The sequence below is a fragment of the Buteo buteo genome, chromosome 1 (assembly GCF_964188355.1).
Source record: "Buteo buteo chromosome 1, bButBut1.hap1.1, whole genome shotgun sequence".
NCBI lineage: Eukaryota > Metazoa > Chordata > Aves > Accipitriformes > Accipitridae > Buteo > Buteo buteo.
Window position 1 is genome coordinate 4704248 of NC_134171.1, and position 25682 is coordinate 4729929.

The 25682-nt window shown below is 36.7% G+C and overlaps 1 protein-coding gene across 3 annotated transcripts in view; it reads left to right on the plus strand.

Annotated features, from left to right (window-relative positions):
- The window catches only part of CTNNA2 (catenin alpha 2), a 559270-nt gene that overhangs the window by 515663 nt on the left and 17925 nt on the right, over nucleotides 1-25682 (plus strand). For 2 of the 3 annotated variants that reach the window (XM_075047974.1, XM_075047894.1), the window contains exons 14-17: nucleotides 1468-1581; nucleotides 4990-5171; nucleotides 7909-8014; nucleotides 11098-11232. In XM_075047974.1, coding sequence (XP_074904075.1) covers nucleotides 1468-1581; nucleotides 4990-5171; nucleotides 7909-8014; nucleotides 11098-11232 — 537 coding nt within the window. Of the gene's footprint in view, nucleotides 1-1467; nucleotides 1582-4989; nucleotides 5172-7908; nucleotides 8015-11097; nucleotides 11233-23857; nucleotides 24002-25682 lie in introns of all 3 variants that reach the window. The other variant, XM_075048065.1, reaches the window with a different exon arrangement.

Consider the following 25682-nt stretch of genomic DNA (forward strand, 5'->3'; position numbering starts at 1 on the left):
AGCCTGAGTTTCATCACCATACTGTCATACTTGGTTATTTCTTCATCCAGCGCTCAGCATCAAAACACGTCTTTAATTCATACTCTTTAAGCCAAATGACGATGGCTGTGTTTTACTCACCCCATCATGCGCACTTCACCACGTAGCTAGCAAAGCAGCCGATTTTCCATTACAAACAGTGATGTGCATTTCATGTTGGAAACCAGGCTGTAATATAAATATCGCCAAAAGACTTCTCTACATTATGTTAGAGGGTTTGGACCAGTTCCTAGTGACTGAGCATCTTCAAGACAGAGCTGTAATGACAACTGGCAATGATTAGCACCTCTGCTAGCAAACTTGACGTTGCCTCCAAGCACGAAATGCCAGCATGGATGATTTCTTCTGTAATGGTTGGCCCTCTGGGTTAACATGGAGGCATATGTGTATCCAGTAAGGTGAGGATTTCTCTGCACAGTTACTGTGATCTTTTTCTATTGCTACTATCGTGTATTGTACATACAGAAGTTACCCATGGCCAGATTGTTGTACTAGATGCTATTCAAGCACAAAATGGAATATAATCTTCCTTCCAACGACTATTTCTGGTTTTGCACCCTCTATATTAAATAGTACTCGATAGTGATCTAAAGTAGGCTGTCTCTCCGTATATATATAAGCAAATTTTTTTTGCTCCTAATTTTTTGCTAGAAGGTGAAAAAACCAAATAAACAGATCCATCCATTATTTTTTTTCTCCCTCCCTCCAACATTTTAAACAACCTGAAGCCAGCAGATACGTAACTAGGTTTAATCAGTCTGCCCAGAGACCCTCACACCATTCATAGCACCAGCAATGGAGATAACATGGTTTCAGTTTACAGGATGAGGCAAATTCCAAAGCTCTGTATCTGAAAAGAACCATGTGAACCAACAAGATAAAGCAGATTATAAACTTTACATTTGTTTCAAAAACAGTTGACATCATTTACGTTTTCTTTCAAGCAGAAATCTCTTATTTGCTTTGATAACTTTTCCTTCAGGATGATAGTTACTTTTTCCCAGGTATTTACTTTCTCTGTTGAAGATTACATGGAGATTCCAGTAATATAATAGTATTAGTGTCCATTTATATATGAAATTACATTATTTTGAAATACTGCATTCCGGTTGTTAGTGTTTCCAAAGGATATTTGTTCCTGGAACTGCATTCATCATGTTAACAGAGCTAAGAAAAGTTGCAGCAGGGTAATGATAAATGCCATTTGTAAAGAAAGCTAGAGTTGAAACAACTTAATTTTTAAGACAATTCAATTTCAGTTCTTGACTGCTTGGGCAGACAAGTTAATTTAAAAGGAAAGAGAAACAGCATTTCCTGGGCAGGTAGTCGATGAAATAAGATCTTACTGTACATAGGACTTTGTCTGTACCCTTTATAAGCTTGTCATCTCCTCTCTTTTGCTTTCTCTCCCTGTCTCTCTCTCTCTAGACCCCCGAAGAGCTAGAGGATGATTCAGACTTCGAGCAGGAAGATTATGACGTTCGCAGCCGAACAAGCGTTCAGACTGAAGATGACCAGCTTATTGCTGGCCAGAGTGCAAGGGTGAGTATAAAACCCACGTACTACATGAAGTGTCTGTATAGCTACAAATGAAAAGCTGTGCCTCAGAAAGAAAATGCAGTGATTTCAAATCTTCAGGGTCACTTAAGAAAGGACAGGAGTAAGTTGACCTCCATGTTTAAAGTTTTTTTTTTATGTCTCACCTATTTTAAAAGCACTGGCTTTATTCAGTGATCTTCCTTAGGCTTTGCGATGCCTTGTATCAGCTGTTTTCTCCAGCTAGTGCTGTAGGAGAAGGTCTTGCAGGTTTGGAATGTGCTGAAACCGTGGGAGTAGTCAGCAAATTAAAAAAGAAAAAAAAAAAAAAATCCCATCAGGGCACCATGTGCTCCATCCAGAGAAATCTTACATTAGTCATGTTTCCCAGTGTGCAAACCTGTCACAAAGATCTGTTTAAGCTACCGAGTAGTCCCTGTAATTTAATTGTAATTGAAGGCATTTGTTACTGAGTCAATGTAATTTTACCAGGGTAATTACATCATGATAAACTCGAGTCATTGTGATTTGTGACCTCAGCTTCTGCATGGGGATTGCAAATTAAGCTGATGAGTGCTTCAGGGGTCACAGGTGCTGGAGAAGTGAAGTTTGTTAACACTCAGGATTATGCCACCCTCTGATGAATGTTTACCTTTTACTAAATAGGCTGCTCAGCTCAGATTATAAAGAACCCCCAACCATCAGAATATAATTTTGGGGGCAAATGATATAATGAAAATATGTTTGACTGGAAAGAGAGTTTTAAAAAAAGCCTAAACTTTTCCAGCAGAGAACCAGCGGGGAACTGGGAATTACCTGAATGATTTTATGGCTGTTTTGCACAGGTCTGTGATTCCTTCTGATAAATGCTAAAAGTGAAGTAATGGCCTAAATGAGAAGCATTCTCCACACACCCACTCAAACACTGTAGCAAAAGCTGGTAACTGGAACAGCGACTTCTTACCTTGAATTCTGGAAGAGGATTTGTAGGGCTGAGAACCTGAAGACCAAAAGGCAACGGTGCTTTGAAAGTCAATTCAGAGGACCAGGAAAGAGTTTTCAGCTGCTATAGAAAGACCCAGAGTATGTTAGGGCTTGACACAAATATTTTACACCCTGAAAAGAAACAGTACAGTAACGAAAACCTAAATGAAGCTAACTTAGAGGTATGGGAGGAACATGAGACATAGATACAGTGGAATGGGCAGAGGTTTCTTTTTGTCTTAAATTGATTTCCCTGAATATTGAATACAGATGGTAAATAAACCATACCACGTATCAGAAAAGCTGGCTTTCTATCACTACATCCCAAGGACAAAAAGTTTTGTCCTTGCATATCAAGGACATATCTTATATATCACTAACACCTGGATGAAGAGCAGATGGTTTGTAGGTCCCATCCCAGAGAGCTGGATGACCAGGAACTGGCGCTGAAAACCATGCAGTCAGGAGAATTGCAGAATGATACCTGGATACCTTACCCTAAGAACGATGACAGAACTATGTTCTGGATGCAGTTGACTATCTTTGAGAGATTTTTATATTTTAAGGAGCAAAAAGTCCTGTTTGATATATTCAAAGAATTTACTACTAAGTTAAGTCTCAGGTACAAAAGTATTGAGATACAACACAGTTATTTCACAGTTTTTGTTGGTTTTTTTTTTTAGGATTAGGTAGCACATCATCCTTTCTTGATCTGAAAACCAAGTAAAGACTGCAGTAATATTTTTACTAAGAATCTAGTTCACCTAGGTACTTAGGAGTCTTAAAATCTATTACACTTATTGCAGTTATTATCACTACTGCGCTTAAAACCTTCTGCTTTGATCAGCTACACACTGTATAAACATAATATATTATAAAGACAGTCCCATTCCTGCATATTGTAGAATGCAGTATGTCACAAGAAGCAGCAAACAACGAAAACCTAAAATGAAAACACGCTAAACAGAAGCCACTCAGTCCACAGTCTTAAGTAACTCATTGAAATGAGTCTGCTAAGCAGAATAGTATCTTATTTGAACCTTTTCTGTAGAAAAACTGGATTTTTATTTGTGGAATATAATGGATTTCTTTAATATGCTTACTCCATAAAGCTATTAGTGTATCAGTAGAAAGACTTGCATTGGTCTTCAGTAGAAATAAAACTTGAATATATGAGCTGCATTTGCTATAGGATATAGCTTCTTCAAAAACACATCAGCAGCTGGAATAGAAATGTTAAAACACTGTATACCAGTTTAAAGGGTGTGCAGGTGAAGCTGCCCAAAGAAAGAAGCCACGTGCGAGACATACAGATGGGCTTTCCAAATTTTACTACTCCTATCACATTCTCTTAATTTCAGTTAATTCATCTGTTCTAGTGTTTTTTGTGTATTTTATATATTTATTTATTAGCTTGACTTACACTGCATTTTTCTGTGGAAAGACTAATATGCTAACATTTGAAACTGCTGAGGTACATTGATAAGGCCTAATTAAAACTCATGTGTTGAATTTTAATTTGATTAACTTGCAAATTTCTCATTTTCTGATCTACTGTTTATAACCTTTTATAATTTCAGTTTTGGAAAAGGTCAGTTATGAATTTTTAAAAGCCAAGAGCATTTTAAGAATATGTAGAGAAAGACTTCAGCTGATTGAAAGTGACATAAACAAGAAAAAATGTAATGATACCTAAATATGTGTCACACCCCATTAAATGCATAACGTGGTCTTCAGAACCCCTAAAGCCAAATAGTAGCTCAACTTGGAATTCATTATTGGAAGTGTCCATTTGATCTTAAAAAGAAATTATTATCATTTTGTAGGGTTTTCTTTTTTTGGGGGGGGGGGGCGTGGGGAACTTTCTGCTTTGTTGATAATGTTGAGGCAGATTAGTATCAACCTGTGTAACACCTTTTTGCATATCTTCCAAGAGGCAATTAGACCACTAAATATTATTGAAAGGTACCTTCATTACAATTCACTTCAAATGTATTTTCTTGCATGTCATAGCTTATTTCAGTGTTGGGTTAAGCAGAAAACCTCTATTTCTGACAAAGAATGAGACTGGAGGAGATACTGGCAATTCAGTCTGCTTTTTCCCATAGATTTCATTCATTCTGTTCTTCCTAAAAGTTAAGATTTAACTGGAATTTTCTTTAATCTTCCTGTATCGACTGGTGAATGATCTGTATATTGTGGCATCACATATACAATTTTTAAATTCTTGAAGGTATAAGAAGAGCTACAAACATCCTGTGAATTTGGTTTTGGCTGTCCTAACAGAAATCAAATGTCTACTGGATTTTGCTTTGCATCTTTAACACCCATAAAAAGAAACTAGAAGTTGGGCATGCCGTTTGGACTGCTGGAAATGTATAGTTTCTAGCTTCCTTTTTTCATGCCTAACTTCTCCCATTTTTCCTCCAGGCTATCATGGCTCAGCTTCCCCAGGAGGAGAAGGCTAAGATTGCCGAGCAGGTAGAGATATTCCACCAAGAAAAGAGCAAACTGGATGCGGAGGTGGCCAAGTGGGATGACAGTGGTAATGACATCATTGTGTTGGCAAAGCAGATGTGCATGATTATGATGGAAATGACAGACTTTACTAGGTAAGGATAAAATAACCTGTGCTGAGGACTTCTTCAGACATCCCCCATCTTTCCTTTTTCTTGCAATTTGTAGCCTATTGAGATGATGTGCTGTGTTTTGGGGAATGCAAAGCCAGGTAACACACATCATACCTAACGGGATGGGTTGTACAGTTCTTTACATATGACTCCTCTGGTTATTTCGCCAAATGGGATTAATCACATGAAGTTTTTGTCCCATTTGCAAATCTGTTTCACTTGCACGTCTTCTTGAATTTCAGCAGCAAAGGTAGTCTGTGACCTTACAGATACTCAACTGACATTTCATTTAGTACCCATCTAAATGCATGTGCCTCTCTGAACTCTCAACATTTCAACACAATTTATGTCAATCAAAAATAATGGCAAAACTATTTATATCATTTTGAATGCTGAACTTCTTTCCAAAAAAATCTTAAATGAAATGCAACTGGTTTGATCTAACACTTTATTGGAGCCTGTCAGTAATGTTTTGGGGTTTTTTTTGCTTTCATTTCTTTTTTTCTAATGATATTTTGTTCTTTTCTAATTGCAAAGCATCAAAAGGCCATTCATTAATGATATCATATAAACAGAATTATTTTGTTTAAATATAGTCATATTGTTAATCACACCGGGGAAAACATTTTACAAGATTCTTTGAATCTTTTTCAGTGTTTATTTTTAATGGGAGTTCAAAACTTTAAATGGTATTTATCAAAATATGATTAGACAAAACTGGACAAAAATCTCCAGGTTTTTTCTTCAGAATTAAAATAAGAGATCCATTTATTCATCTCAGTGAGATGCTCAAATAGATTTCTTAATCTCCAGCTGATCACATGCCTTGTCTCTGGAGCCTTCAACCCATTTCAGAGTAGACAGTCTGTGCGTTGACAGTATAGGGTTCGCACATACCTGATTGACGGATTGACTGATAGATGGATAGATAGGGAGATAAATAGATGGGAGGCGTAAAAATACCAATAATTTGCAAATAACTTGACTATTTGCGCTTGCATAGTTAGTTAATTGGTAATAGGCAACAGCAAACATTTTTATCCATGTTAAATTTAATTATGCATATAGAAAGTTTGCTTACTTTAATAGATTACTACTATACTTCTTTCCAATTAATTACTCTCTCAGCTTATTTTTCTCTCAGTTTGTGCTTTTACAACTGTTCTTTTTGCAGTAGACTCACCACTCCTGTATACCAAATGACAGTATAGAACCTCCTGTGAAGGGTGATATTTTAGAAGAATCTTTATTACTTTTGTATTTGTATTGTCTTTGGCGCTCTGATCCTTCAGCCCCAAAACAGAGTGAGAAACTGCCAAACAGTGCCATCATCCCATGGAAAGAAGAAATAATGTTCTAAAGCAACAGCCCAGAATATGAATGCTTTCTGCAACCTGCTGGACAACCTTTGATACATTGAATATCAAATTGAAAGTTTTGTAATTACATTTCCTACCATCAAAAGAACAGAACTAATATGAGAATAGGAGAAAACTACTGTCATATTTGAAGTAAATTAAAAACCAAAAAAATCAAAGTGCACCTCTGTCTACATCAGATTCAATAAAAACTTGTTTAATATATTCCATTAAAACAGAACAAAGCATTTCACACCTTTTTGGTTGACTGTAACCTCAGCAGTGTTAAAATAGAATAATTCTTCAAATGCATGGAGTTTGTGACAGTCAGATTTGCTGATGTAAGTAATGCAGAAGAAGCATACGAGGTCACTAAGAAGGATATTTCTACAGTTTAAGTTCAGCTAAAGTAGGATACTTATTGTATTTCAATATCTGTTTAAGGTGGAAATGAAAGTATGGAAAAAAGATAAAAATGGAGATATGTTTCAGTATGTTATTCTTGGCATTATAGATGAAAAAAGTGCAAAAATAATACTATATTGTGCTTAGAAAAAAATGCCTTCAATCTTAGTTTAGAAAAAACTAAGTTTGATCATATTATAATTTTCCATCAGTCTTGTCTGAAGCTAAATTTCTCCACGTAGAATAAAGAAAGAAAAAGAAAGAAATATCAGCTCGCTTCCAATTGAGCCATTTGTAGGAGCAGTAGCAAATTTATTATTACAAACAGGATTAAAGTTTTGAGTCTGAAATAAACTCAGAAAAGTCTGCAGTGGCTTTTAAATTTTGTCTATATACATTTTGGCATCTTCAATGACTAAAATCAGAGTTTTATGCATCATCTTAAAAGTATAGTGAAAGATCAGTCTGAAAGCTAATTATACATGTTTTAGGGGTAACATTTAAGTGTAGCATAAAGATTATGCTTCATGTATCTTTGTTGTCTGACAAAAATCTACTAAAAAAGGTTTTCCTAATATGTGACATTCTTTCTCTAGACATGACAGGCTTAACTTCTAGCACTGGCTTGGGAATAACAGAATTTTGAGATAGTTGTGTGTTCCAGAAAGACTGTTGGCTTAATGAGCACTTAAAAATGTATATACTATTAAGCATAGCTCATGTGCTTGAAGGCGCCATCAGGCTAAATTACTAGTGAGGCATTTTATAAGAGAGAGGAAATATAGCAGACCGATTTCTTAATCAAGCTGTAATATAAAGTAGTTAAAAGGTGAAATTGTAATAAATTAAGAAGTCATTCGTGTTACTATTTTAAAATCAAACACCAAACAGGGTCACTAAAACTGTTGCCTTTCACGATTTATTTAGATTGTGCATAATTGTGTTGTATTTCACAGAGGTAAAGGCCCCCTGAAGAATACATCAGATGTCATTAATGCGGCCAAGAAGATTGCAGAGGCAGGGTCGAGGATGGACAAATTGGCACGGGCGGTAGCTGATCAGGTAACAACAAAAATGAGCAGAAATATAATGTAACCTCTATCAACAAGTTGCCTTTTGCAGGAAAAGGTTATCTTTACTGGGCAGAAAATTACCTGTTGGAAGTCACTGCCTGGATACTGATCTACCCATTGAATATAAGTTGTTTCTTCTATACCAATCAGCTTGGGTTTTGCAGTACAGGAAAGTCATAAATGAGTCTCTTTAAACCTCAGAAATGCCTGAATTGTTCCACAGCTTCACTTCTGGACCCAGGTGATTGTACCAGAATTAGACTGATATAGTTGCTGTCACAAAATCAGTGGAGACTTGGATGCTCTGTTACCCTTGCCATATGCCTGGGAATCCTTATATTGTGTTCAGCTTGTTCTTCCAGCAATTTCCCTTGATATGGCACTTTTCTTTTTCAAGATTCCCTGACTCTCTTTCTTCTGCTTCTCAGCAGGGTATTGTGCTTTCACCTTACAGCCCCCTGCTCCATGTTCTAGGGTCCATGTTCTCAGTCCCATTACCAAATTCATGTCACAACTGGAAAGATGCACTTGCTGTATTCAGCCCCTTTCTTTCAGATTGGATTATCTATCCATCTGGAGAGCAAGAGGAAGCATCACATTAAAAGTCAAGAGCCAAATTTCAAGTCCAGGTTCTAGGTAGCTAATTTTAGATGTAGGCAAATTAAATTTGTCTTTTTTTTTGCCCCTTGTAAACTTCCTATAGTTTCTTTCCTTTCATTGTCATCAGGAGAAATTTTGCTGGAAGTAAGAACTGATAACTTCCTTGCCTCTAGTCTTTCTCTTCAAAATCAGCATTTCTTTTTCTTCTTCAAGTAAGCATGTAATAGTGTGTATCACATCCTGCCAGGGAAATGGAACAGAATGGCAAGAAACCTGAAGCTGCCCGTTTTTGTATAACCTCAGAAATTTGGGGGTTCGGTTTTCTTCATTATCAGCAGGCATTTTTCCTGTAGTTAACTCATTCCAATCCTTCAAATGTGGCATCTGTTCATTTTAGCATAAGAAAGAAGAAATCCATCTGTCAGCTGATGAAATTCCTAGTCTACAATATTTGCAGAGGTGGAATATTTTAAAGAAAGAAACACAAAGAGACTTGCTATGCTTAGAGTGCATTGGCTTGAGTCACATTTTAAATTTCAGAAGACTGTAACATGCACACTTTAATAATAAATGGTAAAATCACTATGAGAATGAAGTGTTTGTTTTAATGCTTGCACTTTAATGATATGTTACAGAACTTTGGAGACACTCATGCAGTATAAACTTTTTATGGACAGTTGCATTTTTAATTACTGTTCCAATGAGAGAGAACTTACATGTTCATTTGCTCCAAGGTACTTGTATTTAAAGCCTTGTCAGCTCTCTATAAGTATTGCTTTAAAGTTCATTTCTTTCAGTTCATAGACTTCAAGAGTAGGGTAAATATTTCTGTATTAAATTGTCACCAGTAGGGAGAAGAGGTCTCTTAGGGATTCATGCCTGAAAGATGTGGTAACCGTCTGAGAAAGAGAGACATTATAGCATTGCCATAAGTATAAAGCAGATTAAACCTAACAGCCACAATGAACTTCCAGCTTTGTTTATTGTTAGTTTTAAAGGGAGAGAAAAAAAGCAAAGTGACTGCTTTCAGGGTTATAGACGACAGTATATGCAGCTACTTTCACCTCAAACATATTCCTTGCCAGCATTAGCTGTTGGGGCTAGAGCAGTCTTCTCACGTCAGGCATTGTGATGCTGTTGACTCATGTGTGTTTAATTCTATCAGGTTTTGTTGAAGTGCTCTCATAATATTTCACAAAAATTGAGCGTAAACTCTGTAAGATGCTAAAAAGGCATATTCGGAATCTTTGTTCCCCAAGCTATATGTTCAAAGGACATTGTCAGTCAGACTTTGTTGGGTAGCCCCAAAGAGTATTTATTGGAGACGTGCTGTTAGCAATGGACCCTTTTAGCAATGTTTCATCAGAGTGAATTACTGAGGTCTGTTCTCTTGAGGCAAGACTTTGAATATTAACTACGAGAGTCTTGTTTATTATGCTGTTGATACGGTGGGGGATGATGCAGTTTCTATTAAGAGTCCCAAAGACTATGAATAAATTGTACTTGGACCTTTTCTAGTTATATTGATTATAAAACCTTCACTGAGTCTACCACGTTTGACCTAATGTAATTTGTGTCAAAACACGTTTGAGATGCACAGCCTCCAAAATGGTACAGGACTGTAGATAGCCTTCCCTCTGGTACGAAGACACACCCCTCAGCCATGCAGAGGGACCAACTTACTTCACTGTGTTCTTGAGAAGGGCTGCAATACTGATGTCATCCTCAGAGAGTCTCTATAATATGTCATTTACGCTTTAGTAAATGATTTCCTTCCGGCACAGATTATGGTATTTATGCATTAACAATACGCTTGGAAATCTGTCGATACCAAACCTGAGCAGTCTCACCTCTGCCTCTCGAGTCCTTAGTGTGTCAGTAAGGGGCCTGGCTTCTGCCAAGTCAGAAGCAGAGCTCCATCCTCTGGAGATCTGCACAAATGCCGGGGAAGCTGGCAAGACAGTCAAGAGTTGGCGTTAGAGTGCACGTAATCAGTCAGAACTGGGTTTGTCTGGACTTTTACTGGTCCATGTTGTATCATAGACTGGACACCCAGCAGGCAACCTGGAGTTCCAGGGCAAACTTGGTCTTTTGGCTGCTCAATAGATTCTTCTATTTTATACAAACTGATACCATAAATGAACCTCCCCCTCAAGCATAGCAATCATATTATTTTCATTGTCTTTCATTAGTGGCTGACAGAGAGGTTTCTTCTTTTTACTAAAAGGTATAGTGCATCTTCAGATTCCAATTCATAAGTCTTGAGTTAAATGAAAGGTAGAGTTTGGATTTTCACATTTCATCAAGTATCTCAAGTGAAGACGAAGCGAAATGGATCCATCTAATGCGCACACATTGCCTCTCCTGATGCCAGTGAAAGGAAAGAAACTATAGGAAGTTTACAGCTCCAATTACCTCTCTGTAATCATATAAACTCAGATACATCTAATCAAATATTTTGTTTGTCTGTAGTGCCCGGACTCAGCCTGCAAACAGGACCTGCTAGCCTACCTGCAGCGCATTGCCCTCTACTGTCACCAGCTCAATATCTGCAGCAAAGTGAAGGCAGAAGTTCAGAACCTGGGAGGAGAACTTATTGTATCAGGGGTAAGCTGGTATTTGTATTTAGCCATTTATGTTTCCCATGTAGCACTTGAAAGGGAGCATTTTTGATGGTAATAATGTACAAAACAAAAATACAGTGATTCATAAGCAAGCTTTTTAAAATGTTATCACCATTATTCCAGACCTTACAATAACTTGCGTAGAGCAATTTGATTTTCCAATTACCCTTTGTTTATACGTACCTTGTAAAATCTTCATTCTTCCAAAAGAAAAGTAATTTCATAGCCTAGAAAGTCATTGCCAAGCTGTGAATATTATAATTATTTGGAGCTTTTGTATATTTGCTCATTATAAATCTTCTTTCCTTTGTTAGTACTGGTAATTTCCTTCCTCTGTGCAGAAGCCAGCTCTGTATGAAGTGCATATTGTTAAGATGGTGATGACTAATGGGATTTCATTCACTCAGGTTCCAATGCACACTAGGTTTAGCAAAAACTCTGGAAGGCCAGCAAAATATCTTTAAGTTTTGATGCACGTGCTGCTTTCAAATACTATTGGCAAACACAATGATTATATACAGTAATTCCCATCCAGTTATTTTCAATGAACACTACAAATTTTTTACACGCAGCCTTTTTTTAGAAATAAAGACAGGAATGTGCGGCAGCAGTAATATTATAAACAATGAGTTTTCTACATTTTTAAACTATTTTTTCTTTCCTTCTCCTGATGTTGGACTCTGTCCCTCTGGGAGATTACTAGAACCAAGCAGTAGCAATTGCTGCTCTTCATGATTTTCTTGGTTTGTTTTTTTAACTAATCGCCCTAGTATTAGCCCCATGACACCTTTGTTATCTTCTAGCTCAAATACAGACCATATGTATGTAAAGGTGTATGTTTCACTCTCCTGAGTGTGTTTTCAAAATTACGATGATTTGTGAGACTCAAGATACTTGAAACAAGATTGTTTTCAAATGTGGTTTTGAAAAAGCACCCTTTCATTGTTTAAGCCCAATCAAGTACGGAGATTGTTAGGACAACTAACTTGTGCCCTTCATTTCATCCATAAGATTCCCCAGTGAAATCACTGGCCTTCCTCAAACGTATCAGAAGTCAGAGCAAACGTTCTCAACTACATTACATTTGGATTTTTCGCAAAGCACTGTAGAAGGTCTTAAACATTTGCCAGCTCTCTTGGATCAAACATTCCGAAGTCATATATGCAATCCTAAAAGGAGCTGCTTAAATGTTCCTGTGTCTGTCCTGCAATTGGTCTTCACTTCTTGACATATGTACATATGTATTTTAATACCTTGATCTTCCCACAGCAATGAAAAGATCCTCTTCCATTTTCCTGATATTAATGGAGTGATCTGTCCTTGTATCACTAACAGCTATGCTGCATAGTAAATGCTATGATCTTTTCTTACCCACTGCCATCTGGGTCCAGCTTTTCATATCCATCGAGTTGTCATATTCATCTATCTATAACAATTACCCAAATCAGTGCTTCTACCAGCTTGGCTTTTGTGGTTGTGTGTGTTTCTTTTTCAAGTCTCTTTATTCAGTGTATGTGGATGCTGAATAAGCCATTGTGAATCTCCAGCATCTATTCGTTACTGGAACATCACCATCCGTTGTGAAATTTCAGTGGCCAAACCGCTTGACTTCATCATTTCCAGTCTGGCATTGTTAGCATCTGCTGCTTACCAGGCTTCATCACCATTGTGTTTCTGTTTGGTTGGGTTTTTACAGTCAGCTGCAGAAAAAGGCAAAGCTACCTTCAACCACGGAAATTATTTGGGTCTGTTCCAAAGACTCAGTAGTACTGACATACAGAAAATTTTAAGATTGCCCAGCCTGCTTCTTCTGCTGTTGCTCTGAACAGGAGGTGATAGAGAGAGTTGAACTCCTGTGCATCCCTTTTTGAGAGCATTATCTTGTTATCTGGTATAACACAGTTCGTACAGTGCTTTCCTGATAGTGTTTTCCAAGCTGTTTATCTTTGAGGTGCTGGGTACTGTATGCTCCTTTGCTATCCAGAGATCTAGTATCCAAGTGCACATCTACATCTGCTTGTTTACTTGCTGCTTCTGCTTCCATCTTCTTCTTCATTTTCTCTTGGATAGCCAATTACAAATAAACAGTATTTTATTTACATTAAAATGAAATACCATTATTTGGCAACTTGCATACAGTACAATGTTAGAAGTACAATAGAAATCCAGAATTCAAGCTTCCCAACCTATGACTACAGAAGTAAGTTTATATGATGCACTATATTTAAGTGTTTTGATGTAAATATCAAGCACCAGGATGATTATTACCATATTGTAAATTACTATTGTGTTTACAAAGAACCACAATATAATTCAGATTTATCCAAAAGATGAGTTATGACTCAGAACTACTATGGGGAGTACAATCTCTGCTTGAATTTTTGCATTATTAAGAATATTAATCAATATTTATAAATGAAATGAATGTATGCATATGTATGTATGAACCTATGTGTGGGCGTATATATATTAATGTAAAAAGGGAAGAGACATAAAACCAATTAAAACCTAAAAGACAGATGAAAGCCACCCCACAGTTCTTAGAGTTCTGTTAGAGAAAAATGTGTTGCAACAACTTCAAAAATACTGTGTACACAACATATAATGTGCTATATATCTTTTGGTGAAACATCTATTTCTTTTTTTCCCACAAGATTCAGTAGTTCAGTATGGTTTATCTCTGAAAATAAGCATAAAGCTGATCTTGTTTGTTTTTTCCTCTATAGATTGATATGATACTAGCATAGCATATGAAGGGGTTCTTTTTGGCATCATTGACTTTGCTGCAAATAGAAAAACAGATCAAAAAGTAAGAAAATGTCACATTCCTGAAGTGTAAATTATTTCAGTAAAGGACAGAACCCACTGTTGTTTTTCCCTTTCTTTTTTCCATTCCTTTCCCCCCAGCTCTTTCTCTCCTTTGTTCTTTCCTATCAAATTCCCTGCATGCAGATAGCAAAATTATGTTCGCCAGATAAGTAAGATCTGGCAATTGAGAGTTAGCATACATCAGCCTAACCTCATTAATATCAACGGAGCAAGGCCAATTTAGACTCTCTGTTGACTTGGCCCTTTATGTTGCAAGGTGAGACTCTTAATTCCTGATTCCAGTTGAGTTTTGAAAAGTGAAATAAGGAAAAACTGTGTGATACCTGTTCTTCAATGAGGACCCTTGTAAACCTGAAAAAGATTATAGGGAAGAAAGTAAAGAAGAGGGGTTAGAGGAGGAAGTTAGATAAAAGCAAAAAGGAATTAATACTAAAAAAGTCCAAAATATTTAAAAATATTATTAATCTGTGTAGATGATATCCTTGTTCCTAATAAAAGTCTCTTTGACCTTGGTCCATAAACAGATATATGTTTCTGTAATTTTAAATTTGAATATTCAATTTCTAATTCCCCTCTGAGAATAGACAACCTCCTTTGATAAAATCACAAACTAAAAGCACTTAAAATAATTTTCTTTGTCTTTTGCCTCAGTTTATTTAATGTAATATATATTTGCTTCATAATCAGTTGCACCGTTGTGTTGGAATGAATCCTCTGAGGTGCTGAGCATATGCTACTCTCAGTGAAGTAAATACCATTTACACATACTTAGCTCTTGCTGATAGATAGCCTTTTTGTGTTAGCTACTTTTGTTGAATAGAATTGGGTTTAACCGTGATGTTTGTTATTTGGATAGAAAATCAGACTTCTAACTCGAGGGCTGCTTTATTTTTTTAGTGTTCCTGTCTGACTCTTGTTAGCTAGACCATTACAATAAAACAGATCTATATATTCATTTCTTACTCTAGAATAAATATCCACTTGTTCTGTTTACTGCTGCTCTGAAGCTGATCAGCTCATTTACCTACTATCCATTTAGGCTATGAGCTTGTATTTTTTAAAATTCTAGTTTATGTTAGTAGCTTTGCTACAGTCTTTTCTGCAGGATTAGATTGAACAGAATCTAAGAAAATCCCTTATCCAAGACAGCCTCCTATTGTGTTCAGGTTTAGTTTAGAACTCTACAGATATAATCAGCTGTATTATCAGAAAATATGCCCAAAGAGTCTTAAACTTCTGAGCCAGATAGATATGCAGTGTCATACAGAGTAACAGCCATGTGCTCTTGAACACTGTCCAAAAATATTGAATCAATAGCCAAAGCACACTCCAAAGATACACTTTTGCTGGGGTCCTGTTTCCAATTATTTCCAAAGGCCCATTTGTCTTAGCATAATTGACTCAGCTATGATACTAAGAGAAGGATTCTTATAACGTGTTGAAGATACGAGACAGTTTAGTTAAGATTGTGACCGTATCTAGGTGGGTTTGCTTGGTGAATTTAAGTGAGGACTTTGGGGGAAAAAGGAAGATAAAAGGGCTGGAGCCCCTCCATTAACTTCAGGTGGGACATTATGAAAATTCCCATAAGACCTGGACTGGGAGGTTGGATACATAAAAATATTAACAGATATGAGGTATACTGCAAAATAAATGTATGTTTATTCTTGATCAGTAATAAGAATAAGGTAACTGGAAATAGCTAGTCCTCACCAAAAAAGAATAAGACTCATTATTTATCACAGAATAACAGTGTGCATCCAGCAGTTATTTCAGGTGAGCCAGCAGTTTCCCTATCAATTCTACCTGTGGATCTTACATCTAGTAAAACAAAATGGTTTAAAGGTCCTACTTTCCTTTCATTTAAGGACAAATCACCCTAAGCTACCTTGTGCTGTAGAAGCAAGTTGGTATGCGTATGGGCAGTGAAGTATCAAGTTGCTACTTATGAATTCTGTAGACTCAAAGAAAGATCAGGTAATTTGAAGTTCACCTGCTATTAAAAGCAAGTAAGGCCGTCTTTCACTGAATTTGGATTAAAAGCCTGTGCATAAGCAGTTACTTAAGAGCCACTGATGTGGCATTTCATTTCCCCACATCAGAAAGCCTTTCTGGGTTTTTTCCTTTGTTTTCAAGCAGGCAATTAGAGTGAACCTTTGCATTTAATATGCTGAAGAGTATGGAGAAAATGTTGTTTTGGAGTTTGGCAAATAAAGTAATTTAATTCCTCCTGAATCAAGCAAGAATTTAGCATTATGTAGAAGAAAGTTTGCTGAAGGGACAGTTGGCAAACTGGCAAAACTGTCAGGTTCCTTTTCTTCAAGATTCTCAGGAGTCCAAAACGGTTACTCCTGTTACTTAGCTAGCAATAAAATCAGTTTTACTATTAATTTAGAACAGAAATGGAAGAACGCTACGTGAAGCATGGTCACAGAAACAGTCTAACAAACCAGGGTTTGTAGGTATTTCTGGGCTGGGCTGCTTGGACCAGCAAGCTGTCAGTGTTTTCTGTAGAAAACACCTGAGCTAAGACCTAGCTGTATTTAATGATTAATAGATATCACTGATAGAAATTTTGTGTTTTGTCTGCTAGTGATTCTATTTACTTGACTTCAAATGTGACAGTAGTTATTTTCAAATAATTGCTGTGTTCATGTTTGTTGGACAATGAGTGCTCAAAGAGTTACACACCACAAAGAAGAGATATAGTCCTATGTCTAAGCTGACATCATTGCAAGACTAGGGTTTGGGTTATGGTAGTACATGACAAGTGGATATAACACAAGTGAATATGCTCAAATTGGCACAGGGAAGTGAAAGATGGACCCAGGGACCCTGTAGATAATTACTAAATCGCTTAAGAATATAATTTGACTTTTGTCATTTTCTTTTTTTAATTTAGGTGGGGTTTTTTTCAAGTTGCTTTTCATGTTTACCCACTGTTTCACCCACCACAAGATTGTAGTAAGAATTTAGAACTGGCAAAAAGGGAGTTTGCAAATATGAACAGTGTATTGTATATACCAACGCTGTGAAAATAATGTAAGATGGGACTCATGGAAAGATATTTGTTTAGGATGGGGTTGGTGGAAAGGAGTTCTGTTTTGATACTTGGAAGGAAAGCAGTGGGTGAAGGAGAGGACTTTGGAAATAATAAGTAAGCAAGCCAAAGAATTTGAAATATAAGATACAAAAGAGTCAGGGCAAGAAAAAGCCAAACGAAAACCAAGGTAGGAATATGAAATCAAGGAATTGCAATGGTGGGAAAGGACTGAGATAAAGTCAGGACCGTAAAGTTGATTGGAATCCACAATAATCTCTACTCTCCTAGTAGATCAAACAAGGAGAGAAAATAAAAACTTAGGGTCTTTATTTCGGCTCTGAATTTACCACTATAAAAAGACCGCTTCCAGGACAGGAAGGCTGGGGCTAGGTGGGGAAAGTGAGAGACCTTGATTTACACTGTATATTCAACTAGCTCATGTCATCTACTTTGGAAGAAATGACAGAAATGAAAAATACAGGGCTATGTTTCCGCTGTGCCTTTTGGGATGGAGATATATTTAAGTAACCTCTGCATATGTGTTTGAATGTATGCAGACATATTGATATATGAGAGGGTGAAATAACCCTCTGTTCCAAAATATATGGCTATAAGAAGCATGTGATACTTATAAATATACTGGTTTTGATAAGCCTTTATCTGGAACAAATTGTTTGAGCTTTTCTATTTGTAACTAATACAGGAGTCTCCAACTCCTGCTGGCATGGGCTGTATCCCTCAATACACTGTCCAAGAAAGGCAGTACCTGATGATGTGGTAACATGAAAAAATTTATCATCCTGACACTGAGTCAATTTACTACTCCTAAAGGATAAAGGCATCAGTGAGTTATGCAGGTTAATCAAAATGAGTGCTGATAAAATCCCTCATGGTCGTATATTCATTATATATGATGTATTTTATGGAAACACTGTCTTAGGGCTTTCTGAAAGTTAAAGTGGTGAAGAATTCCTAATTATCCTATGAAACAGCTCAAAGACGAATAGAAAAAAAAAAAATGGATCTCTAAAGCCATTTACAATACCTCTTCCAAATATGCAACAATAATAAAGATCTAGTTCATTAGATGAAGCTTACCTATTGCTTCCCATTAAAGGTAGTGCGGACCAGGAGCCCAGAGAGTTTATGCAATTGGCAACCTTGGAGGGATTCAAGCCCCAGGTAGACAGTGCAGCAGCTGAGCGAATCTAATGTTGGTAATCAACTCATTTCAAGTCGAAAGTTGTGCAAGAGACCTCCAGAGATCTCTTTCAAGTGACATCTGTACAGTGGTTTGATTCAGCTAAGTGAAAGATCCCATAGGAACTTATTTCTACATCTGTGAGTTCACATGGTTTTGCCTTTATAACTGTTGCTGGACTGGACAACAGTGTATATCCAGAGGAGGTTTGGGCATCTGGGGGGTCATAAGTATGATCCACATAAAGAATAGTGCAGAAGACTTTGGAAAGGTTGATTTATTTTTATTAGTGTTATGGTTATTTCCATATTTCCATAAGTGAAGGTAGATTGGTAGTGGGAGGAGGTGACATTACGTAAGGAAAGGTAGATGAATGAAGCTTAAGGCATAACTGAAAAATTCAACAAGAAAATATTTTTTATGAAATAATCTTAGTTCTTTTGAAGGTGCAATGTTTTGATATAAGGCTATTTTCAGGACTAAGAAAATACGCCATTGTATATAAATGCACATGTAAACACACATACACATAAATATGAAACAATATATCCTGCATAAATGGAAAGATGTTATCTAGACTTTCATTTGCAAAGCAAAATCACACTGCACTTGTCTTCATTAGAAAATATTAATGGAAACAAGAAGCATGCACACCATCTATATGTCTACATTTAGTAGCTTAAAATTTAGACATGTCAGACTTTTATCCTTATTAAGAAGCATTTTGTCTACAGGGAACATGCTCATGTGCTTTAACAGGTAACAAATATTCATGAATTTCTGAAGATTACATTTATTGAAATTTCTCATTAGAAGAGTTTTCTGCAAAGAAAAGCATTTCTGATACCAAATACTGTTAAGCCATTTAATTCCATGAGAGCAAAGCAAAGTGTTATGGATTCAAGATTGAGGCTTGAAACAAATATGATCACAGAAAAAGATCAGAGAATTGAAGGAAATACGAATGTATATGCTTCATTACATACTGCATTTGTTTTAAAAATAGTAACCACTCTAAAATCCAAAGCTTGCCTGCTACAGCAGTTATGGCTTCAGTCCAGCCTGTTTTCCTATTCCAGACCGTGCTGAATGAGATGGGAAGAAAATGGGAATATTGAGGCTTTCTGATACACAAACCGCACCAGCCCTGCAATAATTAGCAAGGTCTAGAGACCATTCTAACGTACCCTAAGGTATGGTCCTAAAGGACTATTCCTATAAAAAATATTATAAAGAAAGAGATGATTTCAGTGCTATCTCATGCTCACTTCTTTTCCTGTCTTACTGCCTTTAAAGGAGATGGTTTGGGACCAAGCTTCACCATTTTGTATTAAATAAGAATTCCTTTCCTGTAGGGCACTCTCAGCTGGCCTCCTTAATGCACAGCATAGATCAGCTAATAGGTACATCCTGAGGCTTTAAATAAAAATTAGGTTTGTTTCTTGCACATGGAATTATGGAGGACTGAATTTACATAATGACAGATTTAGCACACAATGGGAGATTTTGGGCTGTGTTTCTTATACAGAAGTACATCTTTTATCTCTTGCAATTATTGAACTTCCTGATTTGGATAGTGGTGAGACTTAATCTCACTTCTAAAAGTACTATCAGATGATGCCTTTGCAGATATTAAAAGAATATCAACTTCAGTTCAGACTCATCAGTTTCTTTGAGTTTAATTATAGTTCTTGACAACCTGAGTTGCAGATGAGTAATACACACATAAAAACACTCACAGGCAAGACGACATACCCTCAAGGGAAAACATCAACAGGTTTTCCCAGCCTGAGCAGAATCAATTGCAAATACTGAACAAAACAGCTTACAAAAAGTATTTAATAAAACTCACAGTAGGAATGTATCTCCATTAAATGTAGGAGGTCATAATAGCCTTTAGGTAGAGATCAAACTGAGTGAGGAAGGTTAAAAGTTGCCTTATATCTTTAACGTCTGAAATATTTTCTTCCACACATGGAACATATCATTATTACTATTATTATTAATGAACCTCATAGGAGCAAAGGAAAAACATGTCTGTTCTCACATCACATCATTAATCTTACATAACTGATAAGCAGCTACATCAACAAAAAGGGTTTGCTTTGTAAAATGTGTTCAAGACATAGACAGGGAGTCAAAAAACTATCCAGTATCAGAAAAATCAATCCTAACCTCTTACTGTGAGACATTCTCAAATGCCTTCTGTTAACATCAGTTCTTTCTAATTCTAACTAATGTATCATCAAAATACCTTGTAAACTAGCTTACCAGGTAGGTAATAATATCCCTAGAAAATGAGACGAAACATACCAGTGATGTGTCCTAAATCTCATCAAAGACCAGATTAGAACTCTATAAAACTGGATTAGAGCATCAATATGTAATCCAAAAGACGGCAGAAACATTTTCATCCTTTTTTATACCTGCAACTAGATTCAACATTCCCACTGTCAAAAAATTAGAGAAGCTTTATTCAGTCTCAGATGGGATGTTACATATTTCATCATTCCTTAGCTATGACAGATAATGAACAAAAAGATTTTTCCATTCATCCATCGAGCTGATCCACTGCAGCAACAGGACATCTTTGGGTCAGAGGCATGTCTGTGTTAGGGTCTCAGACTTTTATGATATGTGTCAGCTTGGCATTTTTACATGGCCTTTTCAAGCTGTTGTTTCAATTTCTTAAAATATATCTATTTTTACCTTCTGTAGGTATACCAGTCGTACATATAATGCTTCTGCATGGTTGGTACTCCTCAGCTTTTCACAGTCTTGCTATACTCAAACTTTATAGACAGCAGCCACTGCTACCCTAGAGGTGCCTGCCCATTCCCCATCATCTGTCCATCTTTTTAAGCAAGACAGAAAGCAGCTTAGTGTTTTTCTCCAACAGATCTTTGATGTCAAACTGACCGTGGCCCCTTTTTAAATTGCCTGGGTGCAAGTGATTAAATCAATGACTTGATCGGCGTTCACATAGTTTTCTTATGCTGTTAGGCTTAACTTACATCCCTTCAAAAACATTTTAGAGAATTAAAGTCTTCATTTACTGTCTCTTTGCATTCCCATGCATTCATTTTATTAATCTTAGTTGTATTCCTTGGAACACTTGGAAGATTTCCCTCCTTTCTTGAATGTATATACATTTTTAAAATTTTTTCAGTTATGTATATTCTTTCTCTGCTTTTGTCCACTGTTTGGGCGAGTAATGTGTTCTAGTGTATTTTCACAGATCAGTCTTACCTTTTTCGCTCTTCCCTTAATTTTCTCTTTATCAACTACAGATATCATACTAAGCAGGTCAAAACAAGATTTCAGATTTGAGCAGTGCTAGCCCAAAATACCATCTGGGGTATTATCTGCTACCTAATCTACTGAACTGTTTATATCACATTATCATGATGTAATCTACAATATTTCTCCATATTTCGCATCTTGTGTTGTTATTGGAAAATATTCTTGGCCATACTCAGTCTTCCGGAATTTAACTGTGCTACTTCCATAGGTTTCTATTTCAATAAAAGACAATTTATTTCTTTTTAGGAGATTTTAGAACTGCTACTACAAGTGTAATATTTCTCATATTTAAGGATATATCCTCTGAACATCCTTCTCTTTACCAGAATGAGCCAGCTTGCTTAGGCTTTATAAGGTCTGGTAGTCACAGAAGTTCAAAATATATTCCTACTTTATTTGGCAAAAACAACTGTGGTGCAATAGTCAAGTCATAGGATACCTAAGTTATTAATTAACTGAATTCTACCTAGTACATTTTACCATAAAAGACTTTAAAAGTTCAATTTTTCTTTTCTCTTTGGCAGACCAGTAGACATACATGTTAATAAGGAGTAGATGCAGTGCAGGGTACCAGAGGTGGTTTTCCTCCTCTCTATCTTTGTACACGCAAACAGCTTGAAATCAAGATGATGTAATGAGAAATCAGACAGGCATATGTTTAATTCAATTACGAACTGAAATTCACAGCACTATCATCACTTTGCGTTACTCAGAGGCAGCCTAGTTTTGCATTGTGTTCCTGTTATCATCTCTAACGGTCACAATAGCTCTTCATTTAGTCACCTGGACTAGCTGATTTGTTGAGTTTTTAAATCCCCAAATATACTGGTTTAAAGTAGCATCTGCAGGTACTGCAGGATTAGATTATGATAAAAGTTTTGATGGTTAAGAAGAAAAAATACTTGACTTCTGTTGTTAGGTGAAGTGACTGGTACTAGACATTAGTCACAAACTTTCTTTTTTCAATAGAAGGAAAGGAAAGAAAAACAAAGAGCACAAAAACAGAGCAGGGAATACACATTAATCATTACTAAGACTGAAAAAACAATCATGATTAGATTACAATATACATGATCCTTGTAGCAACAAAAAGCCTAAGGGAAAACATCAAGATTAACTCAGTGTGCTTATAGTACATACTCTTAAAAGAGATTTAAGGAGCATTCATTTTTCACCTTCCAAAAGGCAGGTTCTTATGCTAGCACTCTTTACTGGCACTGAGTAGTCCCCCATTCTCTGAGCACTTTTATTTAATGGAGTTAAGTTTAGCAGCATATACTATTTTTTTCAATTTTAGTATACAGCTGGGTTATTAAGAAAATCCCAGTGGATAATATAAGCAATTATGTTTACTCTTAAACCCGCTTTTTCAGAATTTGGATGATAAAAATTCCATTTACAATAAATTAGAATGAATATCCCATTTTAAGCCCTCCAGTTTCAGTTCTTGGGAAGTTTTTTGAAAAAAAATGTGCTTCAGCCTGTAAGATTGTCGTTGTCTAAAAATATACGGTCTTTAAAAGCATCACCTCTTTGCAATTTTGTTGATATTTTCTGGAACTTTCAAGTGTGCTCTGTAAATAAATGTATGCCCAGAATTTTTATACTTCCCTCACTTGTTCTTTCAGCACAGTTTGTCAGTTCTCATTTCCAATGTGAGAAAAACATAATTCTTTCCCGACCTCCTTCATATAGTGGTGTAGGTGGCCTACCCTCTGCCTTACTCTATTCAAGGGTCGGCGCAGAGGGCTGGACTGGGTCATGTTTATTCGGCACTGGGGGACACAAGTGGAATTCCAGTTGTAGTCTCTGGAATTTCCGCTGCTCGCACCAGTGTTTATGGTTTTGTGCAGTTCCGCCGTTCAAAACCATACACAAAATATCGCTTCTTGGAAGTCTGTTAACCAAATTCAAGCCTGAGCTGATGTCAATCAGTTTTTAACGGGGATAGAGCTTTCTATCCTCTCTGGTTTTCATCAAAAGGCGCCCAAATTGAACCCCTTTCCCAATCGGCAAACCCTGTAAGGGCTTGCGTGCTTAACCTGTGCTATGGGAGCAAGTGAGAGGAGTCGCCAGACAGCGGGGTTACTCATCGTGGAAGAGTCCCTGTCTCCTTGACCAAGCATAGCTCCTTCAGCACACGTTTTCCTCTCTCCTCACCTCTACGCTACGGCACAATATTTCTCTTGCTCTCTCTCTCACTATCTCTTTTCTGTATCTCTCGGAAATCAGACTGGAGTTCAGAGCACTTTCACTACCTTTTATGAGGTAGAGTGTGATGTCATAGATGGGGGCAGGGCTAGTCAACTTTCTACCCACCCACCCACCTGTGCTGAGGGAGCTACGCTTGAGACCGGAAGCAGTGACTCCTCGACGGTGAGTAACTTCCTGTCTCATCTATATCTTTAACTCTCTCTGTACATCTGGGGGTGGAGGGAAAAGACATGAGAATGGGGGAAATTATTTTTTTTTTAGCCTTTTTGTTTTTTTTAGTTAACCACAGGGCTTACAGAATGTATTGCATGTGTTGGCTCAGTCACCTGCGAAAAATCATTTCTTTTCTGTTCTGAAGTCCTAGAGTTAATGTCATCTGTAAAGCAATGATCACGTTTCTTTGCAGAGGTGGTCCATTTACTGGTGGTTAAACTGATCCTTCAATGTTTAACTTGCATTGTGAAAAGGCAAACTCTGGTCCCCTTGAACTCAATTGCTAAACTTCCATTAATTTAATTACAGTAGTGCTGAGCCATCATTTTTCTAAACTATTTTGTGATTAAAGATAGATGGTGTTATTTATATAATTATCATTAACTGTGGATAATGCCTGTTTATACAGGACAGGATTTTTGTTTTCTGTATTCTCTCTTACTGTTTTTATTTGCTTTATCCAGAATGTTTATGAAGCTATGTATTGACAATAGGCCAATTATAAGACCTATTTTATGGATTAAATAGAATTCAAAAGTAAATTGTGGAAAATGTAAAATTTAGCAGGAAATTGAAGCCCAGGAGATGTAACCGAGATTTAACTTTTGAAATTAGAAATCACAGCATTTGATTTTTTTCTGTGATAAGAACTTGAGACAGCAGGGATATTGCTAACTGAATTTCTTGGTGTTTTTCTTATGTCACTACATAAACATTACTATTTTACTTTAAAGCACTGTCTTGTTACCTATTTCCCTTGGCCCCAAGTATTACTGCTTCACTGTTTTAATATCCCTCAGCATTTTAAAAAAGACAAGACGGACTACGAAGATCTTCCTTTCTTGTTCTGCCTCTTGGGTATCTATTAAAGCTGTTAAGATGTCAGAGCTCTCATGCAAAAGGGCAGAAGAAGGATCATATGAAGATTTTGGCCCCTAGGGATACTACAAATCTTGCTGTTCTTGTTCATTTAAAGCTCTTTACCGGCTCCGTGTGGGGTCTTGTCATATCTCTGTGAAAGGCACTAAAAGGCAGCAACGCATACTCTATAAATCAAAGACAAAGAGAATGCAATCACAGCCTTTTCAGCAGAGGTGGTCCATAGTCTGATTGATGAAGTACTTCTATTTTCAGGTGACTAGGTGGCTGTGAGGAATTGGGTATAGGATGCAGACCATTCCATCTTCTGGTCAGTGGCATATATTGGGGATTGGTCAGCAGTGATGGATAGATAGTCCTTCCTGATGACTCAGTGATGCTCTTTGTATCAACGCATAGGAGATCTGAATGAAATTCTGGGACGATGAAAGTCTTGTTTATAAAGCTACCAAAACTTTCACTAATGACTGTTTCCCTTCCTGTCAGAGAGAAAAATAAGGACAAAGAATATAAAAATCAGCTCCCTGACAGGTGGTAGCTTTTCTAGCTTTGAATAAAGTGTGCAAGGAGTTTTATTACTACTGTTTATTCCTTTAGTGAACTAAACATTGAAGTCTCCAGGTCTTCCTTTGCAAAGCCAAGAACTTGTCTAGCAAATTTAGCTTCCCTAGCAAACTTTGATCTTTCAGTAGGAAAGAAAAAGCAGGTTAGTCAATCTCTAATGTTTCATTGGGAAAACTTTATAGGAATT